This window comes from Candida oxycetoniae (genome assembly GCF_023343755.2).
Source record: "Candida oxycetoniae strain CBS 10844 chromosome Unknown scaffold37, whole genome shotgun sequence".
In the NCBI taxonomy this organism is placed as follows: domain Eukaryota; kingdom Fungi; phylum Ascomycota; class Pichiomycetes; order Serinales; family Debaryomycetaceae; genus Lodderomyces; species Lodderomyces oxycetoniae.
The window spans coordinates 107,331-124,831 of NW_026055463.1; the positions used below are offsets into that span (position 1 = coordinate 107,331).

Genomic DNA, 17,501 nt, shown 5'->3' on the forward strand with positions numbered 1-17,501 from the left:
AGATAGTGTCGATAGTGTCGGTGGCAGTTAGTGTGCTCCACTATCGAGCAGAGTGAGATAGTGTCGATAGTGTCGATAGTGTCGGTGGCAGTTAGCGTGCTCCACTATCTCGCTCCGCTCGATAGTGTCGATAGTGTCGATAGTGTCAATACATATCCTCTGATTGGTAATTCATTATTATTATTTGACAATAACCCTTTCAACCTGTTTTGCCAATGCTTTTTCTGCAATAATCCGCCTGTTCTACCCTCTCTCGAGATACGGAAAAAGTATTTAATGCCTTATTATTATAGCTACCAAGTGGCCACACTCTACTACGAAAGAAAACGCCCAGAGGAAGAAAATTCAGCCACCACGAAACGGGTCAGATTATTGTTAATTAATTCTTTGAAACTATACACAGAGATATAAAGATATAGAGTACAGTTATATCTGGGAGTTTTCGACTTGAAGCAGCAGGTTTTTACATGTTTATATACTAGCATTTTCATTTGTCTCTTTTTGTTTCCTTGCCTCCCCACTTGATATTTTCCCCCTAAAGCTCCAATAAGCAAAGCTTGAAGCTGAAACTGACCTTCTTCATTAGGAGAAGAGAACAAAATTTTTTCTTTACCCCAGATTGCAAAGTTTTTCATTGTCGATAATGTCAGAAAACCCCATACTACGAAATGCAACACACTCGAAACTGACACAATCTGCACTGAACGACGGTATATTAATGACATCTGCACTGAACGACGGTATGTTAATGACATCTGCACTGAATGATATATTAATGACATCGAGAGTACCGAATGACGGTATATTAATGACATCGAGAGTACCGACACCGCCAGTGACAAGTAGCGGCAACATACAATCATCACAACCACAACCAGGTCACTACATTAACGACCAATCTACTCCCTTGGAAAGTATCAAAGTCATAGACAAACAAAGTTTGGAGTATGTGATGCTACTGGGTATAGCAGGAGGTATGGCCGGGTGCTGCGCCAAGACTCTTGTTGCGCCACTAGATCGAATCAAGATCCTTTTCCAAACTTCTAATCCCGAGTTTATCAAATATCGAGGCACATTTCACGGATTGATCGATGCTGGCAAATGGATCTGGAAAAGCGACGGAATCCGAGGCCTTTATCAAGGACACTCCATAACATTAGTAAGGATATTTCCTTATGCCGCAATTAAATTTGTCGCTTATGAGCAAATAAGACAAGTTTTAATACCCAATGATTTATACGAAACTGCAGGAAGGAGATTTATGGCTGGTTCGTTATCGGGATTAGCCTCAGTGTTTTTCACATACCCTTTGGACTTGGTGCGAGTGAGACTAGCATTTGAAACTAAAAATCTAGTGCATTTAAAAGTACACCCTACACATTACCTGTATACGCATCATCATCATCACAGTCGCCAAAATCAACGTCCCAGTAGCAAAGTATGGGAAATTGTTAAATTGATATACAACGAAAACCCGCCAATTAGAAAAAACGATCCCGAGTGGTATCGAATAACAAGACATTTCTTGCCCAAGGGAGTGCAAAAAGTGAGTAATTTTTATCGAGGGTTTGCTCCAACCATATTGGGGATGATTCCTTATGCTGGTGTGAGTTTTTATACTCATGATTTGTTGCATGATGCTTTGCGCAGTAAATACTTGGCAAAATACACAGTCCAACCACAGACCAAAAGAGGCGACTCCGTTTACCAAAAGACGAAATCTACACGGGAATCAAGAGCTTCATTGAAGGCACACGCCCAATTATTTGCTGGAGGACTAGCAGGCTTATTCTCTCAGACTGCTGCATACCCTTTTGAAGTTATTAGAAGAAGAATGCAAGTTGGTGGAGCCATAAATAATGGTAATTTCTTAAGCTTTAAACAAACTGCTAAATTGATTTACAAAGAAAATGGATTCAGGGGGTTCTTTATTGGGTTAAGTATTGGGTATATGAAGGTTGTTCCTATGGTGGCTTGTTCTTTCTTTGTATATGAAAGGATGAAGAAGGTATTGGGGATATAGATTGAGTGAGATAGCGTGTGTTGGGGTGGGTGAGAAGTGAAAAAACTTCACATATTTATATACATATACAGATATATATGTAACAAAAAAGTACAATAGAGTGTCCTAAAGGATAGTTGAAAGTTTTCAATGTTTTTTATATATACAAATACAGTACATGTCTATTCTTTAAAAGAACCACCACCATTTTTTCTTCCCTGGTCGACTACCAAATCTCGGATTCATTGCGGTGATATCCTTATATCCACTTTTAGCCAAATCTTTTGCAAGATTCGCAGTGGTGCTAAACTTATCAGTTCCAATTCTAAAACCCCACAGTCTAAGGATTTTGACTATCCCCGGTGTAATAGCTGCAGTTATAGGCAATCTGATAAATATCAAACTCTTGTGTAATCCATAAGCAATGACAAACTCAGTCCATGAAAATTGACTTGCTAAGAAACCCAACATGCTTTTTGATTGCTCCTCCTTTTGTTGTTGTTGTTGTTGTTGCTGCTGCTGCTGTTGTTGCTGCTGTTTGTCTATATTCAGTTGTATTTCCTCAATTTCCTGTTTCTTGGCCAATTCATCATCACTCATCCCATACCCAAATTGTTGCTTTACTTTGTTTTCATAATATTCAATCTTCTCCTTTCCTAGAGAATGTACAAGAACATAGCATATCGGCAAATCAACCATTGATAGTGCAAAATATACTCCAAGTGCGGGGTATCCGTATTCTTTCATTAATGCTTTTATGCCCTGCGGTGCCTTCTTTAATGGTGGTGCTCTAGATTGAAATCTACGAAAGATACAAGAGGCTACCTTGGATGGTGGTGCACGGCCAAGACCTAGACAAAAACCAATTCGTCTAATTGGATTATAAGAATACATTGTATCCTGAGTCGTCGCTAGAGGAGAAAAGGAGGGGGGGGGGGGGGGGGTTTTTGGAAATGTTAAAGAACGGGGAGTTAAGATGGATTGTATTTGGCTGAAAAAAAAAATTGTTCTTTTATTCTCTGCCAAATTTGAGATCCTTTTTCGCAGCCTATTCAAAACCCTTGCTACTAAATTAGAGAACTTTTTCTATTTGCTATAGTTGAGGGGGTACGTCTATTTTGTGGAAAGCGCCTTCTCTTATCGAAATTGCGAGTAATAAGCCTCATCTTCGAGTCTTTGTTTTACCAAATCAAGAACAGGCTTTGAATATACATTCTCTATGGATTCGCCTCCAAGTAGAACTCTTTTTTCGTGGACTCTTTGTTCTTCTTTTGTCATTATAACAACATTTTGCAAGCTAATCTCCTTTGAAGGGTCCCATCTACTTAAAGTTAATCTTGATGAGTGATTTGAAATTGGTGATTTTCCTCTAAAGACCTCTTCTAATAAGTAGCTAGCGTCCTGGGTTGAAATTCGAATTCTTTGATCTTCTTCGCCTATCCGATATTGTTGAGCACCTAAGCTTTTTATTAAATCATCGTACACTTTATATCTGTTTTTACCCTCTATTGGCTCCATGGGATACCCTGAGACTGTGGTTAATATATATGTAGCTATCGCAAGCCCAAACATACCGGGCATTGTTCCCAAGACAGGAAGAATTCTTACTCGGAAATCCTTAAGCGCGGATAATTGATCAACTTGTCCCTTTTCAAATTCTTCATCAGGTAATGGTAACAACTTCGCCTTACGGGGATCAGGCTTTTCGGCTGAGAAAACAACTGGGATACCTTCTAATATACCTCTTTTCTTCAAAATGACTCGAATCTTTTTTGTGAGCGGATCTTCCTCAGTTTTGGAAATATCAGCTAAATTAATTCTTGTGGGGTCGGACTTTGTAGCAGCACCACCCGAAGAAACAACAGGGATATTCTTTTGATAGCAAAACGTAAGCAAATCGCATTTTGTATCCAAGTTGTCGATGCAATCAACCACAAAAGTTGGTTCAAAAGAATTACCCAAAATTAATTCATCCGCCAGCTCCAAATTCCATAATTTTTTATAAACTTCAATATCTATCCATGGTACGATTTCCAACAAATGTGTTTTCAAGCATTCAACCTTAGATATCCCGACATCTTTCAATGTGGCTACAGAGTGGCGATTCAATGAGCTCAAGGAAACTTGGTCAAAATCAATGATTCGCAATTTTTCAACTCCCGATCGTGCAAGCATCGTAGCAACCCATGACCCCACTCCACCTGCACCAACTATCACTATTCTTTGTTTACGTACTTTCCTCATACCCTCTTCAGTTAGAAACGCATAGTTTCTTGCCAATTGCTCTTGAATTAATTCTTCTGGATATTGGTTCTGTGCACTGATGGTCCCAGTGGTGATGGTGGGAGAGGGCTTTTCCTGTTTCGTATGTTTTCTATAAGCATGATATACCTCTACAAGAGTTGCTGTGACAGCGGCCGTCGCTAGAACGGATAATAAGACCTGTCTAGATGACATTTTCCCCAGTAAACATACAGACCTATCAAACTTCAAAGTGCTTCTTCTCTTTTGTGTGATCATCTTGCAATTTTTCACTTCTCTTAGAGAGCCGCGAGATGAGAGAAAATTGACAGGGGAATTTTGCACCCAAACAGAAATTTTTCATCAATCGAATGGGTGTATGCTCTTTTGGATCAGAGGCTTAAGTTGAGAACTGAAACCTATTCATTTCTTTTTAACTCTTTTATTTAAATGCAAATTACAAACTAACAAATCTAGAGTTGACAGGGGCATTTTACAATTTGGCCTTTTGACCTTTTCTACCAACAGTACATTTGATCAACCCATTTGGATCAGATGATGGATAAAATAATTCATTGTTTTCCTTGATTCCCTTCCATCCCAAATCAAACAAAATGTAGTGCTTATTAGGCAAAACATAAGTCACAGTAGCTATCTCATCAACGTTTTTCAAAATCTTTTCTGCCATATTGTACATTGTAGCTTGAACCGATGGTGAGTTTTCAGTACAAAATAATTCCAAAGTTACATCTCTAGCCTTTTTGTATGCATTGTCAAAGATTTGTCCTCTTTGAATAATATCGTTCAACGAACCGATTTTTTTCGAATCAAATGTCCACGTTGAGGAAACATCTGTCGATAATATACGGTCCTTTGTTGGTTTCAAAGTGGTGTAGTCGCATACATTATAGCCATAAAACATCGATCCTGTTGATTTCAAAACAGTCAAGCCTTTGATCGAGGACGATAATGTTAATTTTTTGGTTGCTTTGTCGTAACTCAAAGATGTTTCACGTGTTTCCGGTCCATCGTATTTGAATGAATGTGGGTGTTCTTTCCCATTCAATTTGATCCTAGTAAATAGTTGTTGAACAATGGAAATTTCAACACCTTCAACTTGAGCATATTTGGATGTAAAGTGGTTAGCTAAATGAGCGGCAAATGATTCAATTGGCCATACATTATGAGTCTTGGCTTCGACTAAAATTGTGTTTTTGACCGTATCCGTGGGAACAATTGACGAATTGTCAGCGTCTGTATACGATTTGTCAAATTTACCTCTTAACAAGACTTGCACGTTAGCTTGAAGAACATCCTGATGTTGGGGATCTGATGGGTCCTTTTTGACCTTGAGAAACTTGACGTTGGCTTTTCCGTAAGAGCTATCGAACAATTCTGACATTCTTCTTGTCTACAGGTTGAAATAGAGAAAAGAAAGAGAAAAGAAAGAGCCCAGTGCTCGCTATTTATAAACTAATTCCGTATCAATTTCGTTATCGTGAATCACTTTGGTTGAAAAATTAGTAAACTTGCGCGGTTAAAAAATTGGTTAGTGGTTCGGAGATCGCCGAAGTAATAACCAATAACTAAGCTACGCCGAAAACATCCGACTGTACAGATTGTTGAGATAAATCAGCTCATTCTTAATTGATTATGCACGATTGTTATAGATTCAAAATACTCTACAACTTACAAGGGGGGGGGGGGAGAGAGAGAGAGAGAGAGAATGGGGCTGAAAAAGAGGGGCCTTTACTGTTTAAAGTAATGTAAGTATGTAAAAATGGAGAGGAAAAGGAAAAGAAAAAATGAAAAACCTATAGATTCTTTTTATCGGTCAACTCCGTTTCCAATTTATTCTCCTTCTCCTTCTCCTTCTCCTTCTCCTTCTCCTTCTCCTTCTCCTTCTCCTTCTCCTTCTCCTTCTCCTTCTCCTTCTCCTTCTCCTTCTCCTTTTTCTCATCATCGTCTTTCACCGAGACGTCAGCAGCAAATCTCAAGTTTTTCCTTGAATCTGTACCTGTAGCCTTCACCGAATCACCAGAACTTGTCAATTTTGTCGTATCCGTTGACACACCTCCTTGGTTAGGGGCATTCTCGTATACTAATTCTGCAGTTCTAATCCATCTTCTTCTTCTGGTATATTTGGAAAATGTATCTTCAGTTGAGGGTTTTTTCCACAAATTGTCGTAATAAATATAGCCTTCGTCTGCTGTTGGATTTGCAGTTGTTTTGGAGTGCTTTGACGCTGGTAATGTGATTGCGCCGTCATTGGTTAAATCCAATCTCCATGCTTTGTCTACCCATCTCCAAGTTGCACCATTCATATTTGACCCCACTAGTGAAATGTCGCTGTTGTTTGAAGTATTTGGAAGTTTGAAAGTATCAATTGAGCTGCTCTCATTGAGAAATTCATCTGTCCATGGTGTTCTCTCATAGGATAACAAGTTACTAGTCCAGCCAATACCAAGCCATCTCCTTTGATTTTCATAAATAACATAAGTAAAGCGCACTGGTTTTGATGCCTCATTACCAAGATTCTCAGCATTGTTACTTTGAACTTTAGCAAAAGCAGCTGCAAATAGTGAATGATTCCTAGTTTGCGACAAGTCCAAACCAGTTAAGTAGAAGAACACCAAGCGCACAAACTTTATTTTCCATACAATTCTTCTAATCACAATTGAGTATGAGGAATGATAAGTCATTATGAATATCCCGGTAAATAACAAAACGATCCTTGGCTTGATGAATAAAAATGTGATTATCAAATATACAGGGGTTAAGAATACAGTGGTGAACAATAATCTTTTGATGTCATGAGCAGTCAAGGAAAGTGAAGTAATTGGCAACAACAACATATCGGCTTTAACACAAGTTGAGTTCAATGCTTGTACGACTTCATCCAAAGTTGGATGTAAGTTTGCTTCTTGAATGATTTTGTTGTTCAACAAGGCGTATAGAGTAATTATTGCTGCAATGATCAAATGTCCAAGCCACGTTACCAAGTTTTCGAAATACAACACCACGAGAGCATATATGGATATAACAACAATGTTCACCCAAAAGTTGTCATTGGTCCATGTAGCAACTGACAAAATTTTGTTTATGATTATTAAATAAGGGTAGGCATTGACTAGTGCTTTTGATACCAGCGGCGGTGTTGACGACAATAGCGGCGAAGACTGCGTTTTTCTTGTCCTAGGGGGTTTCGAGAGATTGGATGATCCCGGGGGAGTAGCTGTATTTGTAGTTGTAGCATTAGCTTTAGATGATTTTGTAGTTGAAAATTTAGCCCTTAATTCCGTTGCCGTAGTTGAGCTTGGAGCTTCAGCCGTATATGTATCATTTGTGCTTGAATGTGCCTCTCCCTCTGCGTCTAATGACTTTGCATTGGCAGTATCAGAAGTAGACATATCTTTTGAGCCAGAGAGGAGAGAATTGGTATATTAGTGTAAATCAACCTGTAAATTAACCTGAAAATTAACCTGTAAATTAACCTGAAAATTAACCAGAAAATTAACCAGAAAATTAACCAACCTGAAATTTAACTGAGTATTGAATTTCACAGAGTATTGAAATTGCCTGAGTATTGAATTTAGTTGTAGTGTAATTTACTGAGTATATTGAATTTAGTTGTAGTGTAATAACTGAGTATATTGAATTTTACAGAGTATATTGAATTATACAGAGTATATTGAGTATATTAACTGAGTATTGAATATATTTGTATGGTAATTGCGAGAATAAGACACTGCCAATAGATAAATGAGATGAATATACACGGGGTACTGGGGGGGTTAGCTGCTGTGTCGCGACACGTTTGCCTTTAATAACTCTTTACCGAGTTGTTGGGCCAGTCCTTACTTTTTATAAACAACTCCACTTGAGAATATTGGGGTATTTTATTTTTTCTGCTCCTTTTGTTCATATGAAGAAATTGTAGTGTGGAAGAATTATTAAGGGAGAATGTTAAGAGAATAATTGTAAAGGGAGAATGTTAAGGGAAAAGTGCCAAGTGAGAGATTCTTTTTAGTGGCAGAGGCTTTAGAGTAACAACAGAGACTCGACTTACTGTTGAGGTTTAGAGGCTTGGACTGTTGAGGTTTAGAGCCAAATGGACAGGATTAGGATCTCTGTTAAACCTAGTAACTCGGCAAGTCATCTCACCCCTAATTTTACTGAGTAATTATGGACTTTTCATCTCTTTTATCAAAGGAAATAAATAAGAAACGGAAAATTAATAAAATTACCAAAACGGGTAATACAGGAAAGAAGCACCATGGTAAGAAATTGAAGCAAACCAAAGAGGAGGAGGAGGAGGAGCAAACCAAGGGAAAAGAAATCATTGATATATACGAGGAACCAGTTTCTCAACCCGTGCTTGCGCGTGAGCCAAAAGTTTCAATCAGAGAAGAGGGACTTTGTCAAGAAGAAATCGATGCGAAATTGACCCAGTATAACGAACTTGACAAGAGCTTGACAAAGAATGAAAAACTAAAGAGACTCCATTTTTTGCTCAAGCTTGATTTACAGAATCAAAAGTATGCTGACTGGGTGAATAAGGAGAGATGTTACTACGAAGATCCCGAAAAACAAAGAATTAAGCTCGAATCAGTAATGAACATTGAATCTCATCGTGATGAACTAAGAGTTCAAATTAGAGTTTATCTAAAGACGTTGATAAACGAATGGGATAAATTAAAGGATAAATCTGATGATGATGAGTATTTACTCAAAGAAACCAAAACTGGAATAATCAAACTATTGTACAAGCTAAGAAGTGACAAATTATCAAACGAAATGTTGATATCTTTATCGACTATCATCTACCATCTTCAAGCTAACCAATTCAACAAAGCAAATGAAAGTTATTTGCAATTGAGTATTGGGAACGTTTGTTGGCCAATTGGAGTCGTTAATGTTGGAATTCATGCAAGAAGCGCAAGTCTGAAAATTGCCGGTACCCATAGCACCAGTAATATCATGGTTGGCGAGTCTACAAGAAGATGGGTTATCAGTGTTAAAAGGTTGATCAATTTCAAAGAAAGAGAATACAGAGTGATGCCTTTGAGCAGCAACACTATCGAGCAAAGCGAGATAGTGGAGCAGCATACAGGAAAGAACCACCATGGAAAGAAATTGAAGCAAACCAAAGAGAAGGAGAAGGAGGAGGAGGAGGAGGAGGAGGAGGAGAGGAGGAGCAACATACAGGAAAGAAGCACCATGGAAAGAAATTGAAGCAAACCAAAGAGAAGGAGGAGGAGGAGCAAACCAAGGGAAAAGAAATCATTGAACCAGTTTCTCAACCCGTGCTTGCGCGTGAGCCAAAAGTTTCAATCAGAGAAGAGGGGCTTTGTCAAGAAGAAATCGATGCGAAATTGACCCAGTATAACGAAGTTGATAAAAACTAGTAGCTAATGCTTGGTCTGGTTTACTGGTGCCGGTGGTGCTGGTGCTGTTAGGCAACAGGGTTATACCCTACATTTAATTAGACACACGTGATAAAACGTCCCTCTTTGTTGAAAAAAAAATTAATCCGCGATTTTTCGCAATCACCAAATGGGTGAAAAATAAATTATCAAATTAACCTTTGAAGATTTAGCATTTACTCAGGCTCTTACCAAGAACCATATACATACAGATATACATACATAGACATACACAATGGCCAGAGAAATCAAAGATATTAAAGAATTTGTTGAATTAGCAAGAAGATCAGACGTGAAATCAGCTATTGTTAAGGTAAACAGCAAGATTAATGCCAATGGTAAAAAATTCAAACAAACAAAGTTCAAGGTTAGAGGCTCCAGATACCAGTATACTTTAGTTGTTAACGATGCCGCAAAAGCCAAGAAGTTACAGCAATCATTACCACCTACATTGGATATTAAGAATTTGTAAAGGAGTTATGTAAATGTGTTTTTTAATATAATATAATTTTGAAAATTAAAAAGTAAGAACTGGAGAAAGAGAGAGAGAGAGAGAGATACATGGAGAGGGAAGGCGAGACAAGGAAAGAGAAAGATACAGAGAGAGGGAAGATGAGACAAGGAAATAGAGGGGGAGAAAAAGTAGCAGGGACAAGGAGAAAGAGAGAGAGAGAGAGAGAGAGAGAGAGAGAGAGAGCATATGTGAGTGGGGTGGGGGTACTTGAGGACTGAAAAATGAAGGACTATGTTGTAGATTGCCCTAGTCTAGGAACAGCCGTTTCGCTGGCTATCTCCTCCCGTACTAGCCATCAATACCTCTGATGATGTAGAGTTGACTGTGACATGTAAGAAAAACGTCTTTTACTTTCTCACTCACCTCACCCAGAAAAGCAAAAGTAAATCAACAAGATTCAAAATCGCGTATAAAACTATGCTAAACAACTTCTTCCATATCCTCGTCTTCAACGTCATCATCTTCATTCTCCTTATCCTGTTCCTCATCAAGTCCCAATCTAGCTGCTTTTTCTGCATCTCTCAATCTCTTATATTCCGCCTTCAATGCATATTTCGAAGTGTATGGACCCTTTTTAATTAAAGTTGCAATCGAATCCAAAGACTCTTTCAAATACGATTCCGGTTGTTTTGTCTTTTCTTTCAAACCTTTCATCGACCAATACTCGTATTCTTCAAATAATCGAAACAATAAATCCAAAAGATCCTTTTTTGGCATTCTTGTTGCTCTTCCGTCGGATTTGTTCTTTGGCTGTGTTGATTTAAGGAAAACAGAGGTGTTGTTCCCCTTGATGGATGGACCAGCATTGGATTGAATAACACCAGGTATTTCGTTTAAAAAGGTTACTTTTGGTCGCTCAGGGGCTTTAACTAGGGACTCTCTGTTTTTAAGTAAAGCGGCATAACTCTGATCGTTTTTCAGCGGTACTACTGAACAATCATGACAAATTTTACCTAGTAAGCTTGTCTTTTTAGGTATCGTTTTAACAAACGGGATATACTTTCGAGTAGAGCTTCCTTCTTCTCCATTTTTCTGTACTCTATAGAACTTAAACTTTTGCCTTGGTTGGAATTTTTTCTTTTTTTCATCCACTTCTTTCAAGGCTGGTTGGTTGGGTGCTTGATTAACTTCAGTTAATTCCTGTTTAAATTTCTTGAGGTTCTCCTCAGTAAATGCATAGGTATTTCGAACCTGCGTGTTCAACATATTGATATCGTACTCTTGAGGAATATTGGGTAATTTCTTATCTAGGATCAATTTCACCTGTAGCTTCCCTTTTGGGTCCTTTTTGATTTTGACATTGCCCAATGTATTGCCACTTTTCTGTACATCTGGCTTATTCCATTCATCCATCAAATATCTGGGGAGTTTGACTAGCCATATTTTTTGATCACCTGAGGATAAATTCATATCCAACGACTCATTTTCTTCTAGATACTCTTCTGGATCAGACAAAAGTGACGGATCATCATCAAATTCACCAACCGATAACGCATCGGTGTTCTTTGGATTGTCTTCAGCAGCACCACCAGCAGCACCACCAGCAGCACCAGCAGCAGACTGTTTCTTAACGGGACTTTGTTTAACTGAACTCATGATATAGCTACACTTTCAAATTACAAAAAAAGTGACTATCCATATAGCACACACTCTTTAAACCTAATATCAACAAGTAAAAGCCGAAAGGGACACCCCGGTGTAGTCAACAACAATGATTCTATAAAGAATAAAGTGATGCTTTGATAACGAATTTGTAATTTTTCGGAACCTTCTCTCTTGACTTTTTTTTTCAACCTTGGAGATGATGCCTTGGAATAAAGGAATGGAAGAGATTTTGGTTTGGGGATGAAGGTAACGCCACCGAGCTATATTCCAGATGGACATTGTGGGTATTGTAAGGATTCTAAGCTAGACCATTATGCTTTGGAAAGTGAAAGTCGAAGAAGGGCTGGTTTTGGTGGTTTGGTGAAAGAATCCATGACGATAGGGATGTCGATTTGGGAAATGACGTGTCAAGAGTATGACGAGCTTATAAATAAAGGTTTTAGACGATCGGGGACTTTTCTATATAAGAATGATCTACTTAGATCGTGTTGTCGGCTATATACGATTCGAACCAACTTCTTGCACTTTCAAATTTCCAAGAAACAACGGAAAATTGTCAATAAGTTCATTAATGCTATATGTCCGCTAGCTAGTGAATTATCACCATTGGCCAAGAATACTTTTGATTTGGGTAGGTTAATCGAGGCAATTTTGAAATCTAAGGACTTTTATACAAAGTTTGAGCCGTCGAGCTTTTCTAGGGAGAAGTTTGAATTATATAAAAGATACCAAGTCCGAGTACATAATGATGATCCCGATGATGTTGACGAGGAATCATTTATTAGGTTTCTTTGTAATACACCCTTTTCAGGGAATGAAGTGCAAGGAAAACCTCAAGATTGGGAAAATTTGAAAATTGAAAATTGGCCCAAAAATAAATCAGCTGGTACAGATTATTGCCGACAAAGTAAACGAATTGGACCAACTCACGAGTGCTACTATTTGCATGGCAAGTTAATAGCCATATCGGTTCTCGACTTTTTACCGAGTGGTATTTCTTCAATATACTTTATATGGGATCCTGATTATGCGTATTTATCATTGGGTACAATACTGGGAATCAAGGAAATTCAAATGTGCAATGAATTAGAATATGATTGGTATTACCTTGGGTACTATGTTGAGGATTGTCCCAAGATGAAGTATAAAGATCAATTTGGTGGCGAAATCTTGGATTTGTGTACAGAGACGTATTATCCTCTAGCAGAGGTTAGGAAATTTATTCAAAATGGCAGGTTATTTGTGATTGGTGAGGCTGACAGGGGTAACAAAGGAGGAGGAGAAGGAGAGAAAGGAGGAGGAGAATTCTTTATGCCGGATAATCAGTACCCAAATGAGGGACATGTAAAAGATGGGTTTACTAATGTTGCCGAGAAATTGTATGGGTCTTGTGATGTTGAAATAATTGCGAATAAAGCAGGAAATGAATTAGCCAACAAATACTCCGTTTCAAGAACAAATCAGTATAATCTACCGAATGTAATTCCTGGAGTTTTCCCATTGCCTCAGATACTTTATTGGTTTCAAAGTGGAGCTCTTGATAGTGACTTTGAAACAAGATTACTTATTGGAGGTAGATCTAAAAAAGTTAAGTTTTCTCAGTTATCTGATGAAGGAAAAGGATTAATCATCGATTGTATAAGATTATTCGGTATTGAGAGGATGAAACAAGTAGTTCTCGTTTTTTAACTAACTAAAAATTGTTCAGAAACCGAAAGCATAAATTTAATGATGTTGATGATGATCATGATGACAATGTATATTTATTATAGTCTTTGACCACAGGAAGAAACGTCCAATGGGTGAGAAGCAAATAAGAAAGTAAAAAAAAAAAAAAAGATGAAATAGTTATTGTGGTGTGTGAGAAAGTAGGATGCGGGAAGAAAGAAAGGAAGGAATGTTTGCTATTTCAAAGCAATATCACTGCAAATAACGCAGTTATAAATCCACCAAACACTGTATCCAAGATAGAGATTGAACCTGCGTTGTTAGCGCAATCACTTGAGATCCCATGAACAGACACGTTTGAGTAATTTTGATATTTGTCCAATTTCGAAGTTGATTTTGGTTCACCTTGTTTGTAAAGATTCTGAGCCCGGATTCTTTCTAATCTTGTCTTTTCAAACTCATCTTCATCTTGTTTTGACCAGTGGTTTTTGGTCTTGTTGACTAGTTTCTGAGGTAAGATTTTAACATCTTGAATAAGGTTTTTCAAGGTACTACCTCCTTTATCATTATCATCAGCTGCATTTATGTTTACATTCGTAGCAGTTTCACCTTCAGGGTCATTATCATAAGTTTCCATCAGCAATGCTTCCAATTCGTCAAAATGGTAGTCTTGATCGGCAAACGACAATTGTTTCAACTCATTAATTTGCACGGTGTCATCGCTTTGTATATAGTCATCAATTAAACTTTGAATTCTTAAATCGTTAGCCAATTCAATGTCGGCACATGCCAATTTAGTCATATTGGGGTAATGAAAAACTACACTTTTACCAACAATATAGCTCTTTGATTTTTTATTCAAGCTTAAAAATTCATCGGTATATTTGGCATCATAGCAAGTGGAATTGATCACTCCATGCTTTCCCGATAAATCACCAACTTGACAATATCCGTCATTTTTTTGACTTGAACAGTCGGCATTAGCTTCATACGGATTGAAGTGTAATCCGCAAGCTTCGCAATTTCCGTTTTCAGGTACAGACCTTTCATGAATGTGGTAGTAAAAAGGGCCACAATCTTCAGGGAACCCAGTCATATCAACGTGAACATTAACATATTTGCCTTGAGATGCCGTAAATACAACGTTCCCTTTTACATCTTTGTTTCCACCAAAGGGGAAATCGGCAACTGCTACTATATTGGTGGGATTTTTCTTGACTTTAGGTGCTTTATTGGAAAGTACGCAAGTGGTTAAAAATAAAACAACTGTATTAAAAACTGTTAAAAGCTTCATTTAAAAATGACCGGAACTTGTGGTGGAAAATTAAGCGTTGTATATTAAAGTTTTACGGATGATGAATTGTAAAATGGAAGAATGAAGGGTTAAAAGTGTACTGCTGGGTTCATCTAAAATGTTTGGAAAAGTTTGTGATTTCAACCCGTGTTCATATCTTCTAGGGGGGTTTTATTTTTAAGTTATGGAATGGCTGCAAAATGGAAAAATAAAATTTGTAGCAGGTAGCGCATATCAAACAAAAGGCACACTAGCGAGCGAAGCGACACTAGTAGAGCGAGTCTAGATAAGGGCGACATTAGTAGAGCGAGTCTAGTCAATGGAGTAGACACGATAAATAGTTTCTATGTAGTCAGTGCTGCTCCACTATCTCGCTTCGCTCGATAGTGTCATAAAAGTTGGTAGGATATAGGAGGTATGAAACCCTTTACTTCTTCAAATCTATTCTCTACAGGGATTATTAACCTATTTATGTTTTCTTTATAAGAGAGATGGTTCAGTGATACCAACAGCTGGAGTGAAAAGGGTTAGTAGGTGTATAATTATCCGTTTCTCAATATAAAAAACGCTACCTATCAATATGCACAAACAAACAAACAAACAAGTTTTGCGGCAATGCTACCAACTGATAAGCCATATCACACGACAAGGTATCTCGTGTGACCATTTTTCTTGTGCCCCACTATTTACAGAAAGAGAAGAATCTAGAATCTAAAAGACTCAGACAAAGAGAGAATAAAGATATAGCTAAATTGGTGACTGATATTAGAGAAATATACAACAAATTAGAGCTTTTGACTCATTTGGTGGCAATGTTTTGCGTCACACGTTATAGGGAGCTGGGTAGCTGGCTTTGTAAAAAATAAGGAATGAGTTCTCTTCTAGTGTCTGTTAAATTTTCTTATCATTCGATAAAAAAAAAAGAACAGCTCAACATTCTTTCTATGACATAATAGGAGTTAAGTATATTTGCTACTACTGATACGACTACTACTCCTTTACATCTTGCTACCAAATGTAACACATATTCTATTACCTGGATGGCTCAACAATTAATGACCGCCCCCTCCTTTTTTTTTTTTCTTTTCTCAGGGAGTAATAATACGATAAGACGTAAAAAAAGAAAATTGTGTGATCCCATGACTCAACAGACAGACAAAAAGAGGAATTAGCCAGACACCCAACAACCGAAACTCAATATCCGGTTTCAATATCAGACACTTTATGTTGCGATACGGTATGTACAATAGGTGTAACTACCATTACTACTTGTACCCACAGTAAAAGATAAATAATATCTAAGAACAATGTAAAAAAAAGAACAATCTAAATGACTAGAGTCTGCAAGCACCACCACACCACCACATCATCACTGCCACCGTACAACCACAATTGGAACACAATGAATCAACTGGGTCAATGGCTCGTAATCTCCTCCTCCCCCCCCTTTTTTTTTTGTTTTTCCTCTTTTCTCCCCCCTAAGTTCTTTCTTAGCTTAGCCTATTTATTTTTTTTCCTATTAAGGTTTCCCCTTAATCGGTGTGACTCGACTATAAATTAAGGATCACTTCTCCCACCTTTCTCACCATTTCAACTTGTTAAACTCATTAGTTTTATATTTATCTTTATCTATAGATAATATATATAACTAATAGATATAAAAAAAACACCCGTATTTTAACAACAACAATTTTCAGGCATTATGTCAAAGACAAAGAAATGGACAGTTCAAGAAGGAAAACCTCAAGAACCAAAATGGTTTACTCATAACGGTTACTCAAACACAAACCCAACTAAGGTTAAAAAGAATGGAGCTGGAAAAAATAATTGGGGCCAACCAGGTGATGAGTTGAATAAGGAAGACTATCATATGTTCAAATCCGGCGAAGGAAGAAGAAATTCAAACCATGACATGAATGAGGACAAATTGAATGAATTGAATGATTTGTTGGATAAGAAGTTTATTAAATAGTGGAGAAGAAATTGCTGAATTTTTTGAGGGCTATTAAGTTGATGATTGTATAATGTATAATGAAGTGATGTGGGTGATGAAGCGGTTTACGGTTTTACGAAGTGATGATGTTTGATGATTGGGGTTTGATGAGTATATGTATATTTTACATTGTAGATAGATTTATACTGAAATCAACAAAGTTGACGTTTTAATTCTTGAACCTTATTTGAATAAGAAACAGAAGTCGCCTGGCGGGACTCTCCATAAGCAGAAGTCGCCTGGCAGAAATCGCCTTGCAGGACTCTCCGTAAACAGAACCCGCCATAAACAGAGCTCGCCTGAGAGAAGTCGCCTGTTTCAATACCAAATCGGGATTTTGGAACATTTGGTAGCATAAAAAAGAATACATTACTAAACACTACTGACTATAGCTAGCTCTTGAAATTGAGGAAAAAGCCCCCCCCCCCTTGATAGCAAACAAGGAAGACTTCTGGTGATAGTATTGATCAATTCTCTGGTTTCGCAACTTCCAAGATAACCTTCCCCTCTGCTTTCCCACTCTCTAATCGTTCCACAGCTTCCATTAGTTGTCCAAAGGGATAAATGTGATCAATAAAGATCTTTACTTTTCCCTCCTCTATAAGATCTCTTGCATTATCTATCCAATTATCCATATTTTTCAATAGGCTAATTTGGTACGAATAATTGAGAAGCCCCAATTTCGAAACGATAGCTCTCGAGACAGATTTGATAGTTCCAAACACAGCACCCAACCCATGGCCCGGAGTGTCTCCAAC

The 17,501-nt window shown here is 37.7% G+C and overlaps 11 protein-coding genes across 11 annotated transcripts; 5 read left to right on the forward strand and 6 right to left on the reverse strand. All coding sequences in view use genetic code 12, as the record gives it.

Annotated features, from left to right (window-relative positions):
* Positions 1–643: 643 nt before the first annotated feature.
* On the forward strand, positions 644–2,023 carry LEU5 (coenzyme A transporter; the record flags this gene model as incomplete). Its single annotated transcript, XM_049324806.1, has 1 exon — positions 644–2,023. The coding sequence occupies one exon, from the start codon at positions 644–646 to the stop codon at positions 2,021–2,023; it is 1,380 nt and encodes a 459-aa protein (XP_049179494.1).
* Positions 2,024–2,191: 168 nt separating this feature from the next.
* NAT2 (Nat2p) lies at positions 2,192–2,896 on the reverse strand (the record flags this gene model as incomplete). The annotated part of the gene is made up of 1 exon (XM_049324807.1): positions 2,192–2,896. One exon carries the CDS (start codon positions 2,894–2,896, stop codon positions 2,192–2,194), a length of 705 nt encoding a protein of 234 aa, XP_049179495.1.
* A 243-nt stretch (positions 2,897–3,139) lies between these two features.
* On the reverse strand, positions 3,140–4,522 carry KGF56_003474 (tRNA threonylcarbamoyladenosine dehydratase; the record flags this gene model as incomplete). The annotated part of the gene is made up of 1 exon (XM_049324809.1): positions 3,140–4,522. The coding sequence occupies one exon, from the start codon at positions 4,520–4,522 to the stop codon at positions 3,140–3,142; it is 1,383 nt and encodes a 460-aa protein (XP_049179496.1).
* Positions 4,523–4,736: 214 nt separating this feature from the next.
* On the reverse strand, positions 4,737–5,645 carry KGF56_003475 (uncharacterized protein; the record flags this gene model as incomplete). The annotated part of the gene is made up of 1 exon (XM_049324810.1): positions 4,737–5,645. One exon carries the CDS (start codon positions 5,643–5,645, stop codon positions 4,737–4,739), a length of 909 nt encoding a protein of 302 aa, XP_049179497.1.
* A 412-nt stretch (positions 5,646–6,057) lies between these two features.
* KGF56_003476 (peroxisome biogenesis protein) lies at positions 6,058–7,653 on the reverse strand (the record flags this gene model as incomplete). The annotated part of the gene is made up of 1 exon (XM_049324811.1): positions 6,058–7,653. The coding sequence occupies one exon, from the start codon at positions 7,651–7,653 to the stop codon at positions 6,058–6,060; it is 1,596 nt and encodes a 531-aa protein (XP_049179498.1).
* Positions 7,654–8,428: 775 nt separating this feature from the next.
* KGF56_003477 (mRNA splicing protein) lies at positions 8,429–9,478 on the forward strand (the record flags this gene model as incomplete). The annotated part of the gene is made up of 1 exon (XM_049324812.1): positions 8,429–9,478. One exon carries the CDS (start codon positions 8,429–8,431, stop codon positions 9,476–9,478), a length of 1,050 nt encoding a protein of 349 aa, XP_049179499.1.
* A 426-nt stretch (positions 9,479–9,904) lies between these two features.
* RPL38 (60S ribosomal protein eL38) lies at positions 9,905–10,141 on the forward strand (the record flags this gene model as incomplete). Its single annotated transcript, XM_049324813.1, has 1 exon — positions 9,905–10,141. One exon carries the CDS (start codon positions 9,905–9,907, stop codon positions 10,139–10,141), a length of 237 nt encoding a protein of 78 aa, XP_049179500.1.
* A 462-nt stretch (positions 10,142–10,603) lies between these two features.
* Positions 10,604–11,779, reverse strand: KGF56_003479 (transcription factor IIF subunit; the record flags this gene model as incomplete). The annotated part of the gene is made up of 1 exon (XM_049324814.1): positions 10,604–11,779. One exon carries the CDS (start codon positions 11,777–11,779, stop codon positions 10,604–10,606), a length of 1,176 nt encoding a protein of 391 aa, XP_049179501.1.
* A 249-nt stretch (positions 11,780–12,028) lies between these two features.
* KGF56_003480 (arginyltransferase) lies at positions 12,029–13,477 on the forward strand (the record flags this gene model as incomplete). Its single annotated transcript, XM_049324815.1, has 1 exon — positions 12,029–13,477. One exon carries the CDS (start codon positions 12,029–12,031, stop codon positions 13,475–13,477), a length of 1,449 nt encoding a protein of 482 aa, XP_049179502.1.
* A 220-nt stretch (positions 13,478–13,697) lies between these two features.
* Positions 13,698–14,750, reverse strand: SOD6 (Sod6p; the record flags this gene model as incomplete). Its single annotated transcript, XM_049324816.1, has 1 exon — positions 13,698–14,750. One exon carries the CDS (start codon positions 14,748–14,750, stop codon positions 13,698–13,700), a length of 1,053 nt encoding a protein of 350 aa, XP_049179503.1.
* Positions 14,751–16,452: 1,702 nt separating this feature from the next.
* STF2 (Stf2p) lies at positions 16,453–16,722 on the forward strand (the record flags this gene model as incomplete). The annotated part of the gene is made up of 1 exon (XM_049324817.1): positions 16,453–16,722. The coding sequence occupies one exon, from the start codon at positions 16,453–16,455 to the stop codon at positions 16,720–16,722; it is 270 nt and encodes an 89-aa protein (XP_049179504.1).
* Positions 16,723–17,501: the final 779 nt, after the last annotated feature.